The sequence below is a fragment of the Pseudopodoces humilis genome, chromosome 10 (genome assembly GCF_049639895.1).
Source record: "Pseudopodoces humilis isolate 2021_Gansu_Grassland_sample_001 chromosome 10, ASM4963989v1, whole genome shotgun sequence".
Classification (NCBI taxonomy): domain Eukaryota; kingdom Metazoa; phylum Chordata; class Aves; order Passeriformes; family Paridae; genus Pseudopodoces; species Pseudopodoces humilis.
In genome coordinates this window covers 28410756-28435021 of record NC_142209.1, presented here as the reverse complement: position 1 = coordinate 28435021, position 24266 = coordinate 28410756, and the positions used below count along the sequence as shown (strand labels likewise).

The 24266-nt window shown below is 44.0% G+C and overlaps 2 protein-coding genes and 1 long non-coding RNA gene across 3 annotated transcripts in view; 1 reads left to right on the top strand and 2 right to left on the bottom strand.

The window, feature by feature from the left end:
• The window catches only part of FGGY (FGGY carbohydrate kinase domain containing), a 242162-nt gene extending 241501 nt beyond the window's left edge, over nucleotides 1–661 (bottom strand). The window contains exon 1 of the mRNA XM_088060213.1: nucleotides 647–661. The gene's annotated coding sequence lies outside the window, so the exon portion shown is untranslated. The remainder of the gene's footprint in view (nucleotides 1–646) is intronic.
• On the bottom strand, nucleotides 660–21609 carry LOC148183717 (uncharacterized). Its single transcript, XR_015773324.1, has 4 exons — nucleotides 21523–21609; nucleotides 8594–8729; nucleotides 6780–6899; nucleotides 660–730 (listed from the first exon to the last, which is right to left on the bottom strand). It is a non-coding gene; the product is annotated as an uncharacterized LOC148183717 (long non-coding RNA).
• Nucleotides 14124–16083, top strand: JUN (Jun proto-oncogene, AP-1 transcription factor subunit). The gene has a single exon (XM_005521206.2). The coding sequence runs from the start codon at nucleotides 14463–14465 to the stop codon at nucleotides 15405–15407; it is 945 nt and encodes a 314-aa protein (XP_005521263.1). The 5' UTR covers nucleotides 14124–14462; the 3' UTR covers nucleotides 15408–16083.
• Nucleotides 21610–24266: the final 2657 nt, after the last annotated feature.

Genomic DNA, 24266 nt, shown 5'->3' with positions numbered 1-24266 from the left:
CCTTGGGTGATCACAGGGCATCCATTTCTAGGATTCCTTTTGAGAGGCCCATGAGGCCACAGATAACAGGAAAAAATATGTTAATTAAATACATTAAATATGTGACAAACTTAGTCTAAGCTCAGAGATATAGGACTTTCTCTAGCTGTTCACTGGGCTGGAATTACATTGCCATAGCTCCAAAGGAGCACCAGAGCAAGGCTACTTTCATAAAAGGAATAAAAGTTTTGACACCAGGTTTCATATTGTAAATTTCTCCTTTAAAATAGCCTGCTTGCCAAAGTAGTTCAGCTGCCAGAAGGGGAGAGAGGCTGGGAAACTGTATTTTTAAAAAACTTTTAAAAGCAACGAGTGGGCTGTGCTGCCCAGGTAAACGAGGCTCCAGAACCAGGAAGCATGGGCTCATTAGGAGCAATTAAAAAAAAAATAAAATTGTGAGGGGACTTTAAAAACAACAACTTTGCAAAACAAAACATGCATATGTACCACATGCATTTGTTTATGCAGCTGTAATGAGTGATGAAATCCATTTATAAGCTGAAGTCACTAGATTCTAAGCAGGTCTTTGTTTTATCTCAGCAAGTCATGACATTTCCCTACTACTTATATTAATGTGATTTGGATCAACATTTTCAAACTTATGCACCTGTTTTTTAATACTGCTCACCAACTGCACCTCTCTGGTCTCTGCAGACAGGCTGTTCTGGAGGCCCCACTTCAATCAAGCACCCTAAAAACAGATACAGAAACCTGGGTTTAGTTGAACATACGCCTGCAGTTCTTGAATTCAGCACATCTTCTGCAGTTCTTACTCAGACTGAGACTCTGGGCAACCTATAAAGAGCGTAAATAAAAATCAATGAGACCATTAGTGGGATGAATACTTACAGCATCAGCCCTTCTATAACCACAAAGTCTGCCCAGATGGATGCCCTTAAAAGACTTTCAGAAGGTTTGCTCCAGACAATGGCTCTCATTACAGCACTCGCTGTGACTTGGGAGAATAAAACGAAGATAAATGCAGCTGTTTCTGCTTACATTAATGCAGCATTAGTGCCCTCAGTAACAAAGGTAGGACAGAGTATGCAGGAAAATAAAAGATTCAGCATAAATAACTATTAAGTTACATGTTTGGTGTATTTATAAATTGTGCGAGACTTGAGATGTATTATTATATAGCTTTAACATCAGTAATCCTGTATATAAATCAAGACCATGTTTTTAGCTTTGATATTAAGGAGAAGAAAAAGTGCAAGGCCAAAGATATTTGGCACTGCTGGTTTCGTCATTATGCTGCTATTAGCTTTGCCAACAGCTCTGATGTTTTGCGAGGATCAGATCAAAACTAAATGAATACAGGTCCACTGGTAATACAAATAGTCATTTTGTATTAGTTCTTTCAAGAAGGGAAAAAAGGTTAGAGCTGAACAAAAAGTCAGTGTACCCAATGTACCAGGACAGGGCATCCCAGATAGAGAAAAGTTCTCTGGGCCTGTAAGGCGTGAGGGAAAGTGTTGCTCCAGTACCTTTCTCTGTTCTCACTCTCCTTTGGCCCATCCACCTCTTGTTCTCCAGAGTCCCAAAGGAGCCAGGTGGATTTTCCAGAGTGTCAGCAAACCAAGATGGCAGGAGGATATAAGGACAATGTAAAAACCTTTCACCTGGAATGTTTTGTTCCAAGCAGCCTCTTTTTTATGTGCAAAAGCATAAAGTACAAGACAGTTTGTCCAGCAGTTTGGACACAACTTTAGGAAGGCTCTAACAAGGCCAAAGTCAAATATGCATAACCAGCAAAGTCTGCATCACCCAACTGGCACCAACACACTGTGTTCCTATTCCTTGCATTTTTTTACCATTGTTTTTGTTGATATAGGAAAATAATATGCACTATTGCCTCAGAAATTTATATATGCTAGCTATATTCATGGGAAAATAAATGCTATCTTCCTACCTAATTCCAAGTCTATTAGGATTCCATTTTATATTCCCCCATTTGAAAAATTCTCTTCAGTTATTTTCCTTTCACTTTTGGGATCTACTGTATCAGAATGTCCAAAAGAAAATGGCTGTAACTACTGAAGTCAGAGTTACAACTGAAAAACACACATCAGTAAAACCTATTCTTTAATATGCGAGCCCACATGAACTAAACCCAGCTGAAAAGTTCTGAGAAGTTAAATTAAAATAAATAACTGTGAGAGTTAAGTAAACAGTTCCCTTACTGGATTTGTTATAACTGACTAAAACCTTTCTTCCTCTTTCCACATTAAAGGAGAGCCCTAAAACCACAATTTGCATACTTTATTAGTTCAAACCTTTTCTAACCTGGTTCCCAGGTCAGACCAAGTCTAAAAAAACTTTTAAAGTTGAATCTAACATTGTTCTGAAATAACAGAATCCAGCGGAGTGTGAACAACAGGACTATCAATAAATGTCTACTCTTATTGCCAGACCAAGAGTGGAATTCTAAACAATTTTTAGCCCCTAAGATTCACGGGTTATTGAACTGAACTTGCACACCAGCTTTAGTAATCAATGTTACCCATCTGAAGCCTCTGAATGCTTTCACCAGAGAGAGGAACTGCACGTTTGGAGAAAGAAAAACATTTCTGTGATTGTTTTAAAAAATCACAGTTGAAAGTTTCTTGAAAGGTCAGAAAGCAAGTTCTCCTGGTAGGCACAGATTAGCAGCAGAGGGTAGGCAAGGTGCTCAGGGTGTATGGGAAGGGTAATCCATCAGATTGATAGCACCACTATGTATATGGTACAATTATATCTTATCTCCCCAGCCCTGCAACCAAAATAAACCCCGTGGAAGCCTTGGAGTCTGCTTCTGTTGTCTTTAAGTACACACCCCTTAGGGTGGCGACCCAGGACACACCACACGCCTTTTACCTCATGTAAGACAAAAGCAAAACAAATATAATCAGTATTTTTCCTTTTAGGACTCTCACTGAGCCTCTTTGATGTGTTTTCCCTAATCGTTTTCTCTTTTTAATCATCACACTCAGGGGTTTCTCCGAGCTTATTATGGTTTGGGTTTTATGTAACCTCTTCCAGGCGGGCGCCTTCCCAAGCTCCCAACACAGCAACTGCTGTAACAGTACACAGCAACTCTACACCAAGGAATACCTTGGCCAAATGAAACCAAAAGGGAAATTTAGATGAGTACATTCTGCTTAGGTTGGAATTTTGGCACAGACACAAGAGTTCACACTCCTGGTCTTGCAAAAAGAGTATCTCTCTAATGGAGATACTGAAAATGAAAGTATCTCTTCTACTTCAAAGCTGAAAATCCGGCTGCTTCTACAAAGTGTTTTTCTGCTCTGGGAAATTTTACTTATCTACACCCATTCATGAAGGGGAAATCCTTGGTCCTGCAAGTTACCTGTGGGTTTGCTATTCACTTGACTAGTCCTGAGACTCTGCCAGTATGATTTACTGGCATAAAACTAGTTAAATTTAAATTTCCAATTTCCATGTGGCTGCTTGCCAATATTTCTTTGTCTTAGGAGCAATTATTCATATTTACATTTTATCTTGATTCTCTTTAGCAACATTTCTATTTACATAGAGAATCCTTCAATGGATTACTAAATTTTTTTCAGTTTTACCTAAGAAGTACTATAGTTCAAAAATTTTCCTGATCCACTATTAACAAAATGGCTCAATTTATAATAGACAGCATGTAAAACTCACAGAAATGGAATACCTATAAAATGTCCGGTTAACAGCTGCCCCCCATCTAAGCTGCCAGTAGATTCATGAGGTTCTAGAGTTAATTTCCATTTATCAACTAAGAATTACTGATACCACTGATAGTAATTTCAATTGTTCCATGCCAGGACGCTGCCCATGGAGGAAGGAGGAGCTGAGACAAGAAATGGAAACATTTTCTTTACGTGGGAAGGTGCCCTGCTAAGAAACTGCTTATTGAACCTGACAGCAGGCGTATGAACAACATTAGAGGGAGTGTTCACACGTGTACTCCCAATAAAGGGGAGGACAAGGCGGTGAAAGTCAGAGCTATTACAAGACAAATACAAATTAAAGACATTGTTTTTAATCTCCAGGATACTAAAATATTTTTGAGAGCTCCTAGTGTTTGGGGCAGGAGGGAGGGAAAGACAGGGGTAGGGGAGCAGTAAACCCTGCTGAGACTTTTCGTATGGTTTCTGTCACCTTTTGTGGGAAAATCATTCTAGAGAAAAGCAAATGAGGATTTTGAAAGTAACTGAAAAGGACCTGCTAAAAGGTATTTTCTCTCTGTAAAACTTCCCGTGGGGTCTGAAAAACACCCTGAGCACACCCTTTATCACACAGCTTTGCATATGAAACGCTGTTTGTTTCAGAGGCAGTTGTATATTTTCACCTGGGGGATTATTCCTGTCAATTGTCCCCTGATTACTGATCTGTGAGCAGCAAGTGAAGAAGTCAAAGCTACCACAAAGATAGAAGTACAACTATTGAAGGTCATGGGATTTTCAACATTCCCCCTCCTCACCCCGAAACTTTAACCTTTGAGTGAACAGTGCCATATATATTTTTTGTTTGGCTGCCAGGTGGGCCACCTGAAAATCATCAGCACTGTGAGAAGAAAGCTGCTATGGTTCATTCAGAATCTCCTTAACCCGAAGTCCTGCTGTGCATTACCATTTCCCAGAAAGGTGCATTGTTCTATCAGCACCCCTATCAAATTCAAGAGCAGAGACGCGCTGTCGGGACGTGCAGCAGCTCAGATAGGCCGGGCTGTTGCAATCCTGTTGCAATCCTGCGCAGAAAACAGAACGTTAACACTGGCATGCTGCTCCCACGCCCTCCCCTCTCCAGGCTTCCCATTAACTCCGTGACACCCTGCAAGGCACAGGATTTATTTACACAACACCACTCCTGAGACGGGCCTTTGTTCGGCTGCAATGTTGACAAGGCTTAGGAAGCACTACCCGCCAGAGTAAAGGTGTATTAAGCATCAACTAAGGATGAAAGAAGTGCTTTGAGAATCGCTTGATCGAATTTCCAGCTGCAGCACAATTCCCTTTTAGCCAGGAGCCGCTGGGACAAACCAGGGAAGCTCCCGGCTTTCACAGAGAGCAGTGGCTGGCACTCACACGGTGGTTCCACGAGGACTTTAACCCGGGATATGTGGTGACACCCTGAAAAGAAGCAAATTCCTCTCTGCCCAGCCATTCAGGTTTTTGCTGGGCTGGATTGAGCCGTGTTTCCCAACAGCCTTCACCTCACGGCTGTGTCAGCGCCAGGGAGGGGACAGCGTGGGAGCCGGAAGAAGGCAGGACTGGCTCTTGTGTCAGCAGGGCCGGCCGAGCCCACGGCGCGCCCCACGTCATTCCCGGCTCTGCTGATTTACATCTGCTCAGGAGCGCTCCATGTTTTCCTTAAAAAGCATTGCTATGTGAGAGCAGTTTACTACGTAAGGCAGGTGGAAAAACAGCCAGGGAAGCTCAGGGGCAGATTTATCGGGTGGAAGTGACCCAAGGGGCTGTAAGCTTCATCTCTCTGCTCCTGCTGTTGTGGCAGCCATCCTCTTACCTGAGGGGGTATAAAGCAGGAGAATTCCCGTGTTTCACTTGGTCATCTTCTTGCCAAAGGTTTGGACTGAGAAGCAGAGCTTATTCTTGAGGAAACGACCAGTGGGAAGGTGGAGAGGTGCTGGTGGCTGTGCCTCAGCATCCCCCTTCTGGGAAGCTGCCATGTGATAGTTCTTCCTACATGAACAGCTCCAAATCACTGTCAGAGCCCCTCAAAGCAGAGACTCTGAATGTAAAGAAAACAAAACAACCCCCACAAAAAGCAAGTCCTTAGCAACTGGAAGATATTTGGTCAAAAAAGTCAAAGAGTGACCAGAGAGTTAAACTGGCATAAATCTAAGTGCCAGTATAAGCTCCACACAGTCCTGGGTCAGATTCAAAATGCATTACAAGTTTCATGAACCAATAAAAATGTCATTGAATGATATCCTAAAAAGCAAATGGGAGCAGTAACGAATATTTTATACCAACAAGTTAATCCTAGATCATCTTCCAGATGAAAATCCATTGCTTCTCTGTACCTATTCCGTAGAGCATTCTAAAAAATAAAACTAGTTTATACCACTTGTCCAGCATTTATTCCCCTCAGATCTGCCTCCTTTACTAGGACTTCAGTCTCATTATGCCCATTTTACAAGGAGGGAAATCAAGCTACAAAAATTCTAAAGGTGATTAAGGATCATTCAGTAGGGAGGCAAAAACAGGGAAGAGTACAATTCCCATTTGAGTTGACTCTCTTCTCCTGTTTTTCCTCTTTGGGTATACAGAAAATAAGATTACTTTTCATTAAACTCACAAAGCTATATTAAAGAGGTGAACACATTTTTTTGCCAAACTTCTAAAGTTTTCTTAGTTGTCTTGAAGGGAAATATATTCTCCACCAGTACTGCTTAAGGGTTAGGTGAATACTCTGCTGACCACTAACATAAATGTGAAATATACCCCTGTTCTTACTAATATTTGTATAATAATCCAGGGCTGAAATTTGCTATCATTGAACTGACCTCAGATCTCTGACATAAATGCCTATTTGAAGCACCTGGCAATGGGCTGGGAGCATCCACACCCAGAAGTGCTTTGTCTGGGCTTGCAGCTCTGCCAGCCACACACCTTTTCCTACATCGGCTGCAGGAACTGGGAAACTCCGGCACAAAACTTGCTTATGTAGAGCAAGGCTACATTGTACCATTAACTCTTACAACACACGTGCTTCACCTCCCTCACATGACTTACCTGAGCACACAACCCTCTCCTCACTCAACAGAAACCTCTGGAAATCTGTGCATGCTGCAGCTGGTACCCAGCTCTCTAAATACCACACAGCCACTTCTGGAATGGCTTTCTAGTTGTTTCCTATGTAAAAAAAAAAAAAAAAAAAAAAAGAAAGAAAGTAAGTTAAATTTAAACTAATCTGAATTTCAATTCAGAGCCATCACAGGTCTTTGCTTTAGCGTTGTCCTTTTATTCTGAAAATTTTCCTTGATCTTATGAACTTGTTTTTAACATATTCAAATGTTATGGCTCTTTATGTTTCGTATGTTCAAAACAGACTGTAAACAGTCCTGTGAGCTGAGCAACCCATCCACCAAAGGCACTGCCAGCTGCTCATGGACTTGCTCTAGCACACATGGGGACACTGCTCCTGAGCCCACTGTAAAATCACAAGATCTCACGTAGTAACCCTTATTATTCTGGGCTAAATTTCCCATCTCTTCTTCCTTCTGAAACAAGGGAATGTAGAGATGCTGTAGTGTTGGCAGCTGCATATAATTTTTACCACAGAACAGCAGTTTTGAGAGGCTGGGCATCCTGGTTCTTCTCCTGTGGAAGTCCTGAGGGTCTGCTGAGGGTGAGACTGGGCCATTCCCAGCCCGTGGAGGGATGGGGCTGCCTGGACAGGGAGGAGCAGCTGCCTCACTGTGTGGTAGCTCAGCTGGGATCAGAAATCAGGATGTTGTTTATTAATCAGGTGGGACAGAGAAAAAGAAGCAGCTCAGCAGCACCTGCTTCTCCAAAACAGATGCCTTGAACTCTGCTTGTGCTTCCAGGCACTGTCCTTCCCAGGCCATGCCCTTTCCTCCCTACATTGCCTTCCTTGGCTCTTTGGCAACCCTAACTGCTCCCACACCATGACTCCAACACAAATGACTGTCATCCACGGTGAATGTTTCCATTTGAATTACGTGAGCAGGCACTCCGTAAACTTCCCCACAGGCTCCACCACACTAATCCCTGGGAAGGAGCAACCTGCAGGACCTACTTTCACTGTTGAATGCTTTCTCTGTTTGCTGCTTCTCCTGTCAGAGCCATTACCCAAATTCAGACAGGTGTCCTTACATCTGTCACCCACCAGCCACTGCTGACATTCAGGACAGGAACTCGCTGTCTGTGTCCAAGCCCGAGCCCAGGGCACAGAGCAGGAAAGCTTGTTGCTGCCTGGAAATCCCTGAGCTCTGTGCTGCTTTTCACTGGGCAGTTTTGGTCTCATGCAGACTCACTTCCTCCCCTTCTCCTGTTGCAAGTAGTGCTTTATCCCAGGTTGCCAGGAGCTTACTGTGCCAACAGCTGCTAAGACAGAGCAAGGTGTCAACTTTGACAGGATGCCAGATTGTTTATTAATTAAAAATTTAAGCAGTCTGTATCTGTCCTGAGACCCTAATCAAAACTAAGCTATTTTACCAAGGACTCTGAATGGTTAAAAATCCAGTTATTCTGAGGCTTTCAGTCACAACTGACAACCACAAATAAATCCATTTTGTTGACACTGCTGTCTATTGAAATACCCAAAAGACCACAAAGCTAACTTCAGTTCTCCACAGAGAAACCCCACCTCAGTAATATGGGAACATATGCACACTTCCAGCAGGATCTTTCCCCCTGAACACAATAAATACCTTTTTAAAGGCATTCACCTGCCTCCCCAGCACTCAGCATCAATATGCTTCTATTTGTATGGTACATTTTTCCTGCTGCCAGCTCCCAATGCCAAGCAGAGCCGTCTGCTTCCCATATGCCACCCGTCCTCCAGTGCCTCCTCTCGTGCTTACCTTCCCCCTCTGGGCTCCCACTGTGGATCAACTGCTACTCTGCCAGCTTTCTTGGTGTGAGGAGGATTTTTCTGACTGCAAACTCCACAGGATGGGAACTCTGCCCAACCCTCTATTTCCCGGAGCACCAGCTAAGCTGTGGTATAGAAATAATGAGCACAGAGACATTATTGGTGTGACATTTAGATTTGTAATATCCCAAACATCCTTCTAGAGCAAGGTGTCCCTGCCCAGGGCAAGGGGGCTGGGACAAGATGATCTTTAAGTTCCCTTCCAACCCCAGCCATTGCAGGACTCTAAAAGGCATGGGAAGCAAGGCCCTGGGATTCCTTTCAGACTCATCTCTAGACAACGTGGTTAACTTCTACTTGCTCAGGGTTTTGATCAAAAACTTAAAAATACATACAGGTGTTTGAATAAAAAATTATAAAGTTCATTATTTATTTGAAAATATATTTCTGAGCACTTGCAGTGAGCACTGAAATCCTCTATAGCACAATAGTGAGAAATTTCGTATAACTACTGAGTGAAGAGGTCATCCCATCCACTTTAGTGACAATCATATCACATCTTTCATTCAGATGTTGCTGCACATCAACATCCAGGGTTTGAATTGCTCAGGCAGCTTTCTTATGAAAATGGAAAATGTTTTTAGTGGTTCCTCCCTCACTTCTGCAGCCTTTCTGTATGTTTACAGCACTGCTGTCCTGCCCCAGAGGTAACCCAACAGGTCTTGCAAAGCCTCCTAACTTTGCCCCACCTCCATCATTCACAATCTTGCCTCTCTAACCTACTCATTTTCCCCCATTCCACAAACTACTAGTTTCAAAGAAATTCAGAGATTAATTAAAATGATTGGTGGGATGACTAGGTGAGGGGGACAGGCTAAAGGGCCTGACAAGAAGAAAGATGAAAAGGACTAAGTGCGTATGGCTTGGTTATGCGATGACTAATGGAGGGTGGAGGAGATGGACACGATATTCATTTACAAGTGCCTGTGGTTCTAAAAAGCATTTTTCATGTGCAAAATGAAGACTCACTCAAGACTGGCCAGGTTTTTTTAGAGTTTTGGTTCCAGGGTCCTCCAGGTCAAGTTGTGAGTCCCAATCTTCCCCCAGCCAATGGATTCCCACCTTTCCCCTGTGTCCCCAAATGTATCGATTTGTTTTTATTTCAGACTCAGTTCCTGGATCTCCACCTGGCCACAGGAGTCCTGCTGGGAGCAAAGAGCAGGAGGAGAGGCCACGGAAGCCGGGGGTGGATGAGGTGGCAGCTCTGCCACGCCTGTGCTGTGCTGCAGACTTGGACCCACTTGAACCAAGGACGCAAACACGCCCTGAGGAACCGGCAAGGGACTGGGACCAGCAGAACCTGGGAATGATTTTACTTCCACTTGGCCTAAGGAAACTCTGTTCCTTGCACCCTCTCACTCCCACCTTCTTTTACTATGCTTTGATGGAGTAAATAAGAGAAAAATACTTGTGCTTTCTGACTCTTCAAACTCTTGTCTCCCCCAGTTGGAGAAATCTGGTCTATAGTAATTCCTTAAGCAAGAGGAAAGCAGTGTGTGAAAACCCAGCAATTCCCAGTTTTATTCAAGATGTGAAGAAGGATATCACATTTAGAAATCATAAAGTCCTTTTTTTAAGCAAAAAAAAGGCAAAAAATCTATAGAATAATTTTCTATACAATAAAAATGTTATGGAAACTTCTCTGAGGAGAAAAAGCAAAATAGTCTAACATGTCTAAATAAAATTATGTATTCAAATATTTAATATATGTGTAATTAAACTATATGGAAAAAAGTATTTTTTTCTGTGAGCACTGTTTCCAACATAAAAAAATCAGAAACTGACGTTTACCATTTTTTTCTTTTCATTTTTTTTTCCCCAAATGATTTTGAAATAAGTCAGAAGCATTTGAGATGCCGGAGTGAAACAAAACAACAAACCCATTTATTTCTGGACACTACATACAAGTTAGACGGATGTGGTGTGTGTAAGAAATTTTAATTTGTCCCTGAAAAGCCATTTAATTATTCAGATTATCTGATTGCCTCACTCAGGCTTCTATTGATTGATTAGAGAAGTTTATAAATCAAAATGTACATTACTGCTGCTCAGCACATCAGCCTCTCAGAAATACAGGGCAGGGATTGGCAGTTCTTAGCCACAAGTTTGTTTATTGAGCCATGTAAATGGCTCTGGTTTGTACCTGGGTCAGGAAGTGTTCCTTCATCCTACTAAAGGAATATTTTCTTAAAGACGTCAGGAAAGGGGGAATAAAAGCCCAGAATTAATAGGTGTTTAATAAATCAGGGCATAGCCACCAGAATTCCCAGCTCCTTGGCTAATGGCCATGAAGGATCACTATCCATGGGTCCCATTTCTGGATCTGCTCCACTCTGAAGGTCTCAGGTGCTGAAATGTCAGCCAAGCCCTCCCTAATTAGGCAGAGAATCCCCTGGGAGCAGCCAAGTACTCTTGTCTTTGATTTGAGCGCTCTCCTGCTCCCCAGAACCTGCACAAGCACCTTGACTCTCTACTGCAGCCTGGACCAACCAACCTCCAGTGAGCAGTAATTAATGTAATGAGTGTCCCTCACAGCTCCAGGGCCTCAGCTCCTACACGTCTCCAGCAAACTGGAATGTCTGCTCCTGAAACCCCGCCTCTGCAAGAGGAAGGAAGTACAGAGCTGAAATGGGTGGAGGGGAAAAAAAATTAAATTAATCCCTCCAGCCTGATCCAACCCTCACTGAAGTTAATCAAAACCTTGCAATGATATCAGTGGGCTCCAAAGGTAGTTTTTCAGGTTATACAATCTGTAATATACAAATCTGTTATACAAGGTTACACAAATCTGTAATAAATAGTGGTTTAAACTACACTGAGCATGTTCCTCATAGTCTGAACTCTGCTTTCTAGGACAAAAGAAACATGAAGAAGAAAACCCCAAAAGATAAAACAAAACAAGCAATTAAATAAATATAATTAACTAGAATAAATTTTATTAGTAGTATTTATCTATACAGCAAATTAATTGCATGGCTTCCTATGTAGCAGAAACCACAAACAACCCCCCACTTTTTGCTTTATATGGAAATATTTCAAATATTTTATTTCAAAATAAAAATCTCCATATAACAAATTACTTAGAACTCAAGTCTTGCATTTCTCCAGAATTTCTTCCTTGCCCTTTATAAACATAAAAACTGCAGGGTGACATTTACGGGCTATCTTCGGGGGTTGTAACACATCAAGGACGGCCACATCAGGTCCGACGAGATACCCATCTCTGACAGGAGCCAGGAGTGGGTCCTTAGGGAGGCTCACGAAACCAGGGATGCCCCCCCAGGCACAAGTCATTTGCAGCTCTGGGATTTCCAAAGCTATTGTAGATGTTCCGTGATTCACAGACCTTAAGTGATTTCTCTTCTGTGAATTCATCCAATCATGTTAAAATCGCTAAGCCCAGCCTTGCCAGGGAGTTCCAGCCCTGAACCACAGTTCTGTGGAGATATTTCTCTGGTTTATTCCAAACATGCCAGTTTCATTTGATGCCCGTTGGCTCTGGGGCCAGAAGAGTCAGTCACTGGTCCCTATTTCTCTTGTATGTAAAGATTAAAAAGGAATTTCGAAACTGCTGTGAGTGCTTACTGAATTAATGAATTTCAGAGATTTTTTTTTTTTTATGCATGTGCAGTATCTTAGTGCTGTTTGGCTGAACGGTTTATGCAGCTGAAGTTTGAGTTACCTGTAGCCCAGAGATGCTGCCTCTGTGAAGGCTGTGCAGACATCAGCAGCACACAGCGAGCCCCCACATCCAGTCCAAACGTTATATTTTGTGCCACAAACTGTTAACACACTGCATGTATTATTTCCATCATTCCAGTTAACACCAGTGCCCACCGTGTGGCCAAAGTCAGGTAGGAACAGCAGGGGAAAACGCAGAGGAAACATACCCCAACGACTTCAAGGAGGGGAGCTGGACCTTCACTTTTCTTTCACAGCTGCTGATGTTTCTGTTCGCTTCACTGCTCCTTCCTATACGGTAACTGGTAATTATGTCATTATATCCAGGAAAAAATAGCACTGGAGAATTTGAAAGTGTGTTTTCAAAACTAGACCTATGTTCGTTAGCTTCACGTATCACGAGAAGGGACTGAAGCTGACAAACCAAGTTCTGCACTGAGAAAAAAGCTGAACGGCAGGTAACTGCTTCGTGTTGGAAGCATAAGGAGCACTTGTTGCACTGCTGGCAACCGAACACACCAGTACAGCCCTGCAGTCCCTGTGCCACCCCGTATTGTCACCGTCTGTCCTCAAATACCTGCTGCACTTTAACCCAGAGGTAGCTGCCTGTCAGCAGTCTCAAATCCCCACCACCCGAGAGAAGGGTGTGTGCGAGGCAAGGTAAGGAAAACGAATCCCTTTTATCAGCGCGCTGCCCTGGAACGCCGCTAGCACAGAGCAGCTCCAGCGAACCAGACAGCTCCCATCTGTTGCTCTGAGAGAAACATGCCAGCAGAGACTTTTCTCCTCCACCGCGATCCTTCGGCTCCAGCCCTCATTTTCCTTCCCGACTAACCTGCACTTCCACAGCAATACTGGGGCACTGTCTAAAATTAGGCCGTCGCTGTTCCCTCCCCTTGGGAGGACGAGTTCAGAGAAACCCGTCCGCAACCCGGCTTCTTCCTGTCGGGTTTTATTTCCCTTCTGCATTCTCCCGGTTATTCCTGAGGCCGGGAATTGACGTCCCGGCTCTCTGTGTAAAGGCAAAGCCGTGCCGGGGGCCGGAGGTGCGGGGGCGCACGCGAACACCCGCGGCAGAAACCCGCAGCTCCCGCTGGGCTGGGCGGGCGAGCGGGGACTCCACAGGCCCCGCGGGGGCTCAGCCCGGGGCGGGGAGCGCGGGCTGCCCCCGGTGCCGCCCCCGGCGCTGCCTGGAAGCCGCGGGGGCGGCGGGACGGGGAAACCACGTGGGGCTCCCCGGGAGCGCCACCTGAAGGGCCGAACCACCGCCGGGAGAGGGAGGAGCGGCGAAGCGGGGGGAGACACACCACAGCCCGAAACCCGGCGGAGGCAACGGCCGCCAGACAAACAAACAAACACACGACCAAACAAATAAACGGAGGCAGAAGCGCACCGGGAGCGGCGGCGGGAGGCGGGCCGGGGCCGAGCGCGGGCCCCCTCCGTTGGTTCGGCGCCCGCTGAGGAGGCGCCCGGACGGCCCCGCCGGCCAAGGCCGCGCGCGCGGGACGCGGTAACCAGATATTACAAAAACAAAGACGTCAGCCCACACTGCCCCGCGCGCGCCCCCCCGGCATTACGTCATCCCACAAAGCCCCGCGCGCTCAAGAAGCTTCTGAGGGGGGGGGTGGCCATGGCGACCCGGGCCGGGTCCGCGCGCCGAGCCCTGACTCCGCCCCCCCGGGGACGGGGCGGTGACAGCCAATGGGGAGCGCGCGGGGTGACATCATGCGCTATTTTTAGCGGGCTCGCGGCCGCTGATAAGTGAAGGGCTGCACGGCGGGAGCGGGCGCAGAGCGCGGGGCGGGCGGGAGCGAACGAGCGCGACTGAGTGCGGCCGCCGGGACGGTGGAGCGGGAATAGCGCGGAGCCGGGCAGGGAAAGTACTTGTGGCGGCGGAGCGGCGCCCCGGCACCACCGGCGCAAGGAGGAGGAGGGCGGCGAGGCGCCCCGCCAGGCCGGGCGGGCTCTCAGCGCGGCGGCGGCAGCAGCAGCAGCGATCCAGTAAGGCTCCGCGTTTCTCCTTCCTCGGCTCCGCGTTCCCCTTCCCCGGGAGGGTCGGGGTGCCCGCGGGGAGCTGAGCGGCGGCCGGGCAGCTTCCCCTCCCCGGACTGTGTTCTATGAGTGCAAAGATGGAGCCTACTTTCTACGAGGATGCGCTGAGCGCCGGCTTCGCGCCGCCGGAGAGCGGCGGATACGGATACAATAACGCCAAGGTGCTGAAGCAGAACATGACGCTGAACCTGTCCGACCCCTCCAGCAACCTGAAGCCGCACCTGAGGAACAAGAACGCCGATATCCTCACCTCGCCCGACGTGGGGCTCCTCAAACTGGCCTCGCCCGAGCTGGAGCGGCTCATCATCCAGTCCAGCAACGGGCTGATCACCACCACGCCGACCCCGACGCAGTTCCTGTGCCCCAAGAATGTCACCGACGAGCAGGAGGGGTTCGCCGAGGGTTTCGTGAGAGCTCTGGCGGAGCTGCACAACCAGAACACGCTGCCCAGCGTCACCTCGGCCGCCCAACCTGTCACCAGCGGGATGGCACCTGTGTCCTCCATGGCCGGCAGCACCAGCTTCAACACCAGTTTGCACAGCGAGCCCCCGGTGTACGCCAACCTCAGCAACTTCAACCCCAACGCGCTCAGCTCAGCGCCCAACTACAACGCCAACAGCATGGGATACGCGCCCCAGCATCACATAAACCCCCAGATGCCCGTGCAGCATCCCCGGCTCCAGGCTCTGAAAGAGGAGCCGCAGACTGTACCTGAAATGCCGGGGGAAACTCCTCCCCTGTCCCCCATTGACATGGAGTCGCAGGAGAGAATCAAAGCCGAGAGAAAGCGCATGAGGAACAGAATCGCGGCGTCCAAATGCCGGAAAAGGAAGTTGGAAAGGATTGCCCGGTTGGAAGAAAAAGTGAAAACTTTGAAAGCCCAGAACTCAGAGCTGGCATCCACTGCCAACATGCTCAGAGAACAGGTTGCACAGCTTAAGCAGAAGGTCATGAACCACGTCAACAGCGGGTGCCAACTCATGCTCACACAGCAGTTGCAGACGTTTTGAAGAGACTCTTCAGCGAGAACTGTGTGTTGTGGTACAACTAAAACAGGAAAAAATCCAAAGTGGCAGCGGCATAAAGCTAATGGCAAAAGCTGAGAGGCTGTCCTGCCTGTGCTCCGCAAAGCGCATGTGTGGAAAGACTGGCAAAGCCTTCAGCTGGAGCCGGGAGTGCAGCGGCCAGCGCTGCTCCGGGAAGTGCTGTTCCTGCTCGGATGAGTTGTCAGATCTTCGTTTAACATTGACCAAGACCTGCATGGACCTAACATTCGATGATCATTCAGTATTAAAGGTTAAACTGCAATAGAAACTGTAGATTGCTTTATGTAGTATTCCTTAAGAAAAAAAAAAAAAAAAAGTGGGAGGGAGGTTTGTGGGAGGCTGATAAACAAAAAAAAAGAACTGTTCTGCCTGCCTTCAAGTAAATTGTGTATGTACATATCTTTTTTTATTTTATTTTATGAAAGTTGATTAATGTCAATAAACTACTTCATGACTTTGTAAGTTATTTTTATGTTGTTTATTTGGGCACTGCCCAGTATTGTTTGTAAATAAGAGGCTTTTTTTTAGCACTCTGAGTTTACCATTTGTAATAAAGTATAATTTTTTAATGTTTCTGTTTCTGGAAAAAATTCTAGAAGGTTCTATTATATTTAAGAAAAAATAAAATAATTAAAATGTATTTTCCCCTCACACTTTTTTTTTTTTTTTTGGCTAGTACCTGGGTTGGGAAAATGCCCTTTGAGCTGCACTCTGAAGGGTAGGGATTATCCTGATTTTACTCTGTAACTCCAGACATATCCTGGAGGTGTGAGGAGGGGAGGGAGAAGCCAGACCATGCTCACTAAACTCAGACAACTTTTGGGGTTGTCCTAAAGTTGTATTCCCCAGCTGCAGCCTGCCTGCCGCGTTCTTGGGGCCCAGTTTAGACATCTGACTTCAGGCAGGGTTGTGGAGGGCTGGAAAGGCAGGGAATGAAATTGTTCCATAACTGGAGCAACGAGCTACTTGATCTGACATGCTTTTTATTAAATTAATGCCCTCAAGAAGATAAGGCAGGTGGTTGTATTAAAAAAAAATATGCTGTAGGCTTCAAAAATAAAAAAATATTCACCTTTATCCCTGTGTTTTCTCAGGTAGGAGGTGATTCTTGTCTGTTAATATTTATGACAATGCTGCTGTCAACAGTAAAAGAAGTTTATAACCCTTCCCCTGTCTCTGAATCCTTTCCCTTTTGGATATTACTCTGGGTTCTAACCTTGGCAATAGAAAAGCTGGGAAAACTGAACGTAGTGGGAAATGAAAATAACAACTTGTTGAAAAACAGCAACTACTCCTGTTGCTTGTTTCCAGCAATTTGCTGAAAATAGCAGCTTCTCAAGCACTTCACAGCTATTTTTTACAAAACAATCCTGATTTTTAGTACAATGATAACAGACAAGTATGTCTTGGAAATATGCTACTTTACTTGAGGGGGATGGGAGACAACTTTAATTACTAGCATTTTAAACCCTGCACCAAATTAATTTTGTTTAATAAACCTATTTGGAGGAGACCAGATGTTTTCCTGTTTGCTGTTTGGAGCCAAACAGCAAATAGAAAATAAATTATATCAAAAGACTGCAAGAAAAATATTAGAAAATCATTTTTGTCAGGCTTTTTTTTTTAAAAAAAAAGTCTCTTTTTTCCTTAAATTGGAATAAGCCTGATTTTAATTAAAGTGACAATGTTGGTAAAGGTCACTTCACAAAATGACTAGATAGTTCTATATATATTATATATACACACACCTTTACTGTTATCAAAATCATACCCTGAAACTTGCAACTACTGTGGGTCAGTCCCTTACAGGAAGCAGAGAAGTATCTTCCTCTTAACTTTTTTCCCCTCCTCTAGACACATTTTCTCACGAAAAGGGTTGTTTTAATGTTAAAATATGCTAATTTGGTAGTGATCCTTCTACATCCCAAGCACGTGTCAAGGTAGGCAAGGTTTGGAGGGTGTTTGCTGCTGTCAGAGGAACACAACTGTAACAACACCAGCCAAACAAAGGGTTACTAGGAGGATTCCCAAGTTTGCCAAGAGTACATTTTGCTGATGTCAGCAACCCGGAAGGTAAGTTGATTTTGACCATATGTAGGAATAGACAGCAGAGGGATAATACACAGCACTGCTGGGTGTGGCTTTACAGGGATTTAGCAAGTGCCAACTAGCAAAATAAGCAGGGCAAGGAGATTAATTACCTGCAAAGGTGCATGTTTAACTCTCAGCAGCGCTGGCTTATGGAAGAGATGTTACTAGCAAGCATTTTGCTTAATCACCTAATTACGTAAAAAATAAATACATTATATAAAATACTATGTTAATTAAACACAGCTGAGTGACAGTCTGCTCCACCCTAGCCTCATGTGCACACACAGACATTCAGAAGTGCAGCTGTGTGTTCTCTCTCAGGGTGACATTCTGTGACATTGGTGAAAGAGTTCCTGAGCAATGGCACTGCTGGGTCAGTGGGCACCACAGCTTGGGTTGTTCCTGTCATGCCAATATTTCATTGGTGTCCACTCACAGAATCTGCAAAGCAAGGGGGAGTTTAGTGCCAGTTAGCTTCACAAGGAGATGAGGAGCATTTTAAAATTAACCTTTTAATTGGTTCACATCACATTTGAGGATTAGGCCTAAAAGAGGGCAAAGTAAGTTTATATTCTTTTGTCCTCCATCTGTTTTGTAAACAGTGTGGCGGGCTGGGAGCCTGTTGCTATCTGGTCCACCTCAGCCTCGATTAAAATTCAGCACTCTCAGTGTATTTCTTAGTAGATCACTCTGTGATCAATACACACAAGGGTAATGAAAGACCTGTGTGCACTTACATGTGGTGAAATGCAAAGTTTTAACACTTACTTAACTGCCAAGACTAAAATTGCCTAATGCACTATGGGCCTTACTGCTACAAGGAGTAGTCAGTTCTCTCAGATTCAGAGAGAAACTCTTTTTGTTGCCCCAGCTGTACTCACAAGGGAATATTTTGCAAATAACAGCATTGTGAACATGTATTTTGTTTGGCTGTGAGTGTTGTCAACGGATTCAGGAAGTGAAGTCAGAAAAAGGCAGGGTTTCAAACAGGGCAGGCTACACAGAAATGCCTGGGCAAAGAGCCTCTAATCGGAACAACATGTTTGGGACACAGGAATATTAATTAGAATTTGGGTCTCTATTGAAACCAACAGAAGCCTCACACTTCTATCCTGTGAACAGAAGTGAGCTACAAAGAGAGATTTGACCATCATTACTCACTGAATAATTTTAAATCCAAAGCATTTTTCATTATAGGAAGAAGAGTAACAATTTAACTCATTCTCCAGTGGGACAGAGTTAGAGTTACCAGCCACTTTCAGCCTCAGAACACAGTGGAAGTTTGTACAGACCCCTATGTATCTGTAGGTCTAAAAAATGCCAACTTCAAAACAGAGGACTTTAAATACCAGCCTAAGGCAGCACATTCCCATTTAACAATGCAGTCTATCGAGCACAGATTCTTCAGCTATCTCTATTTCATAGGGAGCTGTCAGGAAATCCAGACAATACCCCTCCAATCTATGTGAAAAATGGTTTACAGTTCTGTCCCATGCAGAAGTCTAAGAAATCCATTGCAATAATTCATTTCTGAAAAGCAGCTCAGGCTGGAACAAGCTCAGGCACCACTGGAGACCACCACGGCGTGGGCTGTGCCATGTCCAGGAGAAGCACAAGGCAGAACTGAAAAAACCCCACTTATCTTTAAAATCAAGCCTAGCACTTTCTCTGTTCTCCACCTCTTCTTCCCTCCCCTTATTCCCAAAACTCCTGTACAACAACATGGAGTTACCCACATCAAGAACTAAAACCAGTTCAGGCAAAGTTGGCTGTATAAAAAATAAAAGTTGCAAACATCATGAGTGAACACAAAATATTGCTAACAGGCAGATGGACAGCAAGGAAATATTTGAAAATACCATATACAGAAACCCATTATGAAACAGATGATACCTTAGGAACATCTGGTACCAGCAGAGGGACAGGGAAAGGAAGGTGGTATTAGCTTTACAAGTAAAGAAAAGGAAACTTCAAAATGCAGATGGTTTGCTTTTTTGGGAAGGTAATTCTTCCAGAGAAATGCTTGTTCCTTGGAATTACATGTGCTGCCAACACCAGAGCCTGCACCCAAGGGCTGGTGGCCATCCTAATTCTACACAGATCTGTTATTGTTGACATGAACAGGATAACGTATCCTCTGAGCAGAGAATGTGCTCCTTACAAAGGAAACTTGTAGAAAGTCATCATATAATTTACCGTGAAAGCCTCTGACTACTGAAACACTTTTAGAGTGGTTTTTCACAGCAGGGCCCTCTTTTCCAATTCTGCACATTATTCTTTGCAGTACTTTTTTGTTAAGAAACAATGGAACTACAAAAATCAAATTAGATTTTCATCATGGTCCCTTCTGTCCTTAAATATCCGAAACACTAGAAGCAAGTTACAATGGGGAAGAATGACTTTTTGAAAAGTTAATTAAATATTGAAAACACTGCTAGTTTTCTTAGTTATAGTGTAACAACAAACATCAGGGGAAAACCAAACACAAACCTAATTCAGAAAAATGAGCAAGTAATCTGTTCTTGAAATCTCACACAGAATTTGATAGGTCATGACTGACCTGATTAATCCAAATCTCTATAAAATACCTAGAAACTGTAAACAGAAGCAGAGAAAAACCTAGTATTTGTTTTCCTCAGTCTCACAATTATTTTCTGGTTTTGAGTCATATTCTCTAAGCAATCTCTAAGTTGAACCCTTTAACAAAAGGATGAGAAACTTGCTGAAAATTCCTCTGAACTGTGAATTTCATTCCTTTTTCTCTTTTTAATTAAAACCAATTCCTGTGAGACCTGGCAACATAATAACACCAAAGATGTGGGAAACAGGATAGAATTCCAGCAGATGGAGCTCAAAAGCAAACAGTCCTGGAACCAGCTGCACAAATGCCTGGAACAGGAGCCTCTGCTTAGGTGGTGTAGTAGCCAAAAAAGACTTCAGATGAAACCTGTTATCATACAAGTGTGCTAAAAACAGAATAATTCTATCAGCTCTCCTGAATTCTTAAAATAATCACTGCAATGAGGAGGGAGATCCTGCATGATTTTAGTCATAGAATAACCACAGTAACTTCAGAGAACACTAAGAGTTCAAACTGAGTGCCCACGGCTGCTTTTCTGAATTCTCCTCCCCAATAATGACTTGGCTGGCCTGGCTTTTAGATGGCTGCTGTTACCACACCTTTCTGTCTCAGATAGCAAGGCATGAAAATACACACAACACAGGGACCATCCAATAACGTTGCTATCCAAACCCACAAAGCCTCTCTCTCACACCGTGCTGTACTGAAAAAAGAAAACTGAACAAGTTTGGAATATCTACTGGTAGGTTTAAAAGCATGGCCAAGCACTACCAAAATTCTCAAAAGTTGCTGACTGTGTGATGACAAATCAAACCACTTCAGCAACTATGAAAAGTTCATTTTCATTTGTATCCAAATGCAGTTTTAGAACTTTCAACAGCAGCAAAAATTGTGAGCTGCTGCACACACCTTGCAAGCTCTGGAGGTTGTTTTATTTTCACCTTGAGAAATCAGACACAAAAATTCATAACACTTTAGAGATACAGCTCAGGATTTATACAGTTTAACTTCTGACACCTAACAAAGCTGGGATAGGAGGCACCACAGGTTCTGCTTATAGTTGACAGAAAAGCACAGGCCCCTTCAGAGAATGATCTGGATAAATTAAATTGCTGGTTGAAGTGCCTGTGCCTCAGCAATATTTTTTTAACCTAGGAGCCTCCAGTCAGATAGGATGAAACCAGGGAGGAACAATTACCTGATTAGAATCAGGAGACATTCACTACACAGAACATTTCTGCAAACATCCACCACGTGTTAGTGATGAACAAATTTCCATATGCAAAGCTTTACTCTGCTGCAGCCCATACATAATGTACACTTTTTTTTTTTCCCCTATCCAAATATTATCCCCAAATATTAACTGTGCAAAACTCCTTGCAAGAAGTAATTAAAAACAAGACTTACAATAAACCCTCCAGTGGTGTCTCAGGGCTCCAGTCAAGATATGATCTTTATCACATTAATAATCACCAAGTGTCTGACCCAAATACCTGAAGGGGAAAAAAAGAACCTGAATTCTCCAGGCAAAATCCATCCCCAATTTTGTTGTTTGGCTCTGCTCTCAATCACACAGATTGTTCTCCCTGCTTCCTGACTGAACAAGATTAAGTATTTATAAGTACATATATTTTAATTAGTTAAGCAAGTGTTTTAATATTCATAATTACATAAAAACTCTGTAAAAATATACAGTAAGTGCAGCTAACTCTGGAACTGACAGTATAAGAGTTTGCAGTTAGTCTCCAAAAAGGTTACTGACCAACACCAACCCCTGGAAAGTTAACATCAAATCTCCTTCTTTAAATGATGAATTGTAAGCAGAATTTAGTGTTCTTTGCCCAGGTTGTTCCTCTTTGAAGTAGAGATTTCTAACCAGTATCTTTCTGGTACAGCACAATTTCCAGTTTTCAGGAATGTGACCTATGGAAAAGCAGGCAGCTTTTCTCTAGGAAGATGTAACTGTGCTTTTAATTAATCAGGGTGGTTAAAGACTTCTGGATTTTATTTCCCATTTTTCCACTCCAAAATCCACCTCAGCTCTGTATATTTAGGGCAGTGCCCATCACTACACATCAGAGTATTGACAGTTTAAGTTCCATGTAATTTTGGAGAAGTAACAATAAAATTGACCAATTTTGATGTTTTTCAAAATACTGACAGTTACCAAAAAAGTAGCACAAGTCCTGAAGATGCTGAATATCCCAGTTTAGGAAATTAGGAGGGGAGAAGAAGGAAGGAGGGAGGGAAAGAGGGAGGGAAGGAAGGACAGGGAGGGAGGGAGGGGAGGGGAGGGAGGGGAGGGGAGGGAGGGGAGGGAGGGGAGGGGAGGTTGGTTCTTACCATAGTCTCACACTAAACTTTTATTTCCATAAGTTACACAACTCCAGCTCTTTCAAAGGGATCGTCTCAAACTGGTCCAAGCGTGCACATCTGTCTTTTTGTGCAAGACCTCAGGTAGTTTTAGCTGGTGTTTGACGAAGGTACCAAGGAAGCAGTTTAGGTTTCTGTGCCAGCAGGAGCTACTACTGCTGCAGGGGCAGCTGCTGCCAGGCAAACACCGAGAGAGGCACCTCCTGCACTTAGGGAGCTCAGCTTTGATATGTACAAGCATTTTTTTCTACCTTGGTGCCAACCTGAGCAGCTATCCTTTTCTTCTCCACTCCCTCCTTTGTGCTGGTAGTACTTTTGGGAGTATTTTACCTTGCATTGCTCCCTTTATGCTGTTACCCACAGAGTTCTACGAACACCTGAAATGACAGGGAGCAACAGGGGAGGTGGAACACAAATGCAGGTACAGGTAATGAGGATGGCATCTCCTGAAAGAAATACTCACAGCAATATCCAGACTGCCACAGATCGAGCCAGAACTCCTAAATTGATTCTTCTCAATGGAACTTACAATACAAAAATGCCTAGACAGGTTTTGCACCAGTTTTACTAACTTAATTTGAATTCACACTTTTGGTTAAACAAGCTCAGCTTCCCATATGGACAAACCCATAAAACACAGTTTGACTTTCCCAGGGAACATTTTTCATGCAGCCATTAACTTGAACGAGAACTGTGAGACATTACTGTACCTGCTTATGAAACTGTTTTTGTTAGATGATTAACTTTATGCATATATGTTTAAAATTATTTAAGAGGGCAGTGAGGTTATTATTCCAAGTCTTATAAATGGAATTTCTTGCACATGTTCCTGATATTGGCTTCCATGCCTGTTTTGAATTTACTTACAAAGTACACTACCACACCCAAAATTAATTTCAAGCTATTTCCTTGGCCCCCTCCGTTTGCTGCATTATCATCCTCACGTGCAGAAACTGCTCCTGTGTTTTTCACTGCACAGGAAATGCCAGGCTGGCAACATGAGAAAGGCTTGGATTTTAACTAAATGTTAACGGTTATTGCTGTGGCTTGAATGTGGCAACAATGAAAAGCTCTCACATTTAGGATCTACAACTCCTGCTTGCTACTGGCAAAAGCAAGTTACGGTTCCGAACAAACTCTAAAGGTAACTGTGACAACATAGAGGCAAAAGCAACAAAGTAATGAGCTGAGAGAAGGAAAGATCTTCTAAAGTTACTCTCTTTTTCTGTTACAAACAGGCTAATTCTCAAACCTGCCGCAAAGGAGGAACACCAGCAGCTCAGGACCGCCTAATTTTCTATAGCCTTTCTAATGGTACTTTCTCCTGGAATTTAGTTCTACGTGTTTTGACACTTTCAAAGCCCTATCTAAAAAAAAAAAAGCTCCCATTATCCCCTTTTTAACACATTTCCCGTCCCAGCACAGGAGCACAGCCCCAGCAATCCAGGAAAGCACTGCCAACAATCTCACCCCTTCCTGCCTCTCCAGGAGAGTGTCACTCCTCTGCTGGCAGTCGTGATCTAAGGCAATTAAGAAGAAATAAAATTCCTTGTCTTTACAACTGTACAGAAACAGGAACAAGCAAGACCTCGCCATTAACATACAATAATAAACCCAGATTCCTCCGTGTTTCTGGGGTTCAGCTGATACCACACCAGCCAGGAGCACTTAAACTCAAATTAATGAATTTGAGTTTTAATTCCACCTACAGCAGTACATGAGACGCTCCTTTATAGTTGCACACACAGTTTTCCATAACTGCTGACTGAGATCTGCAG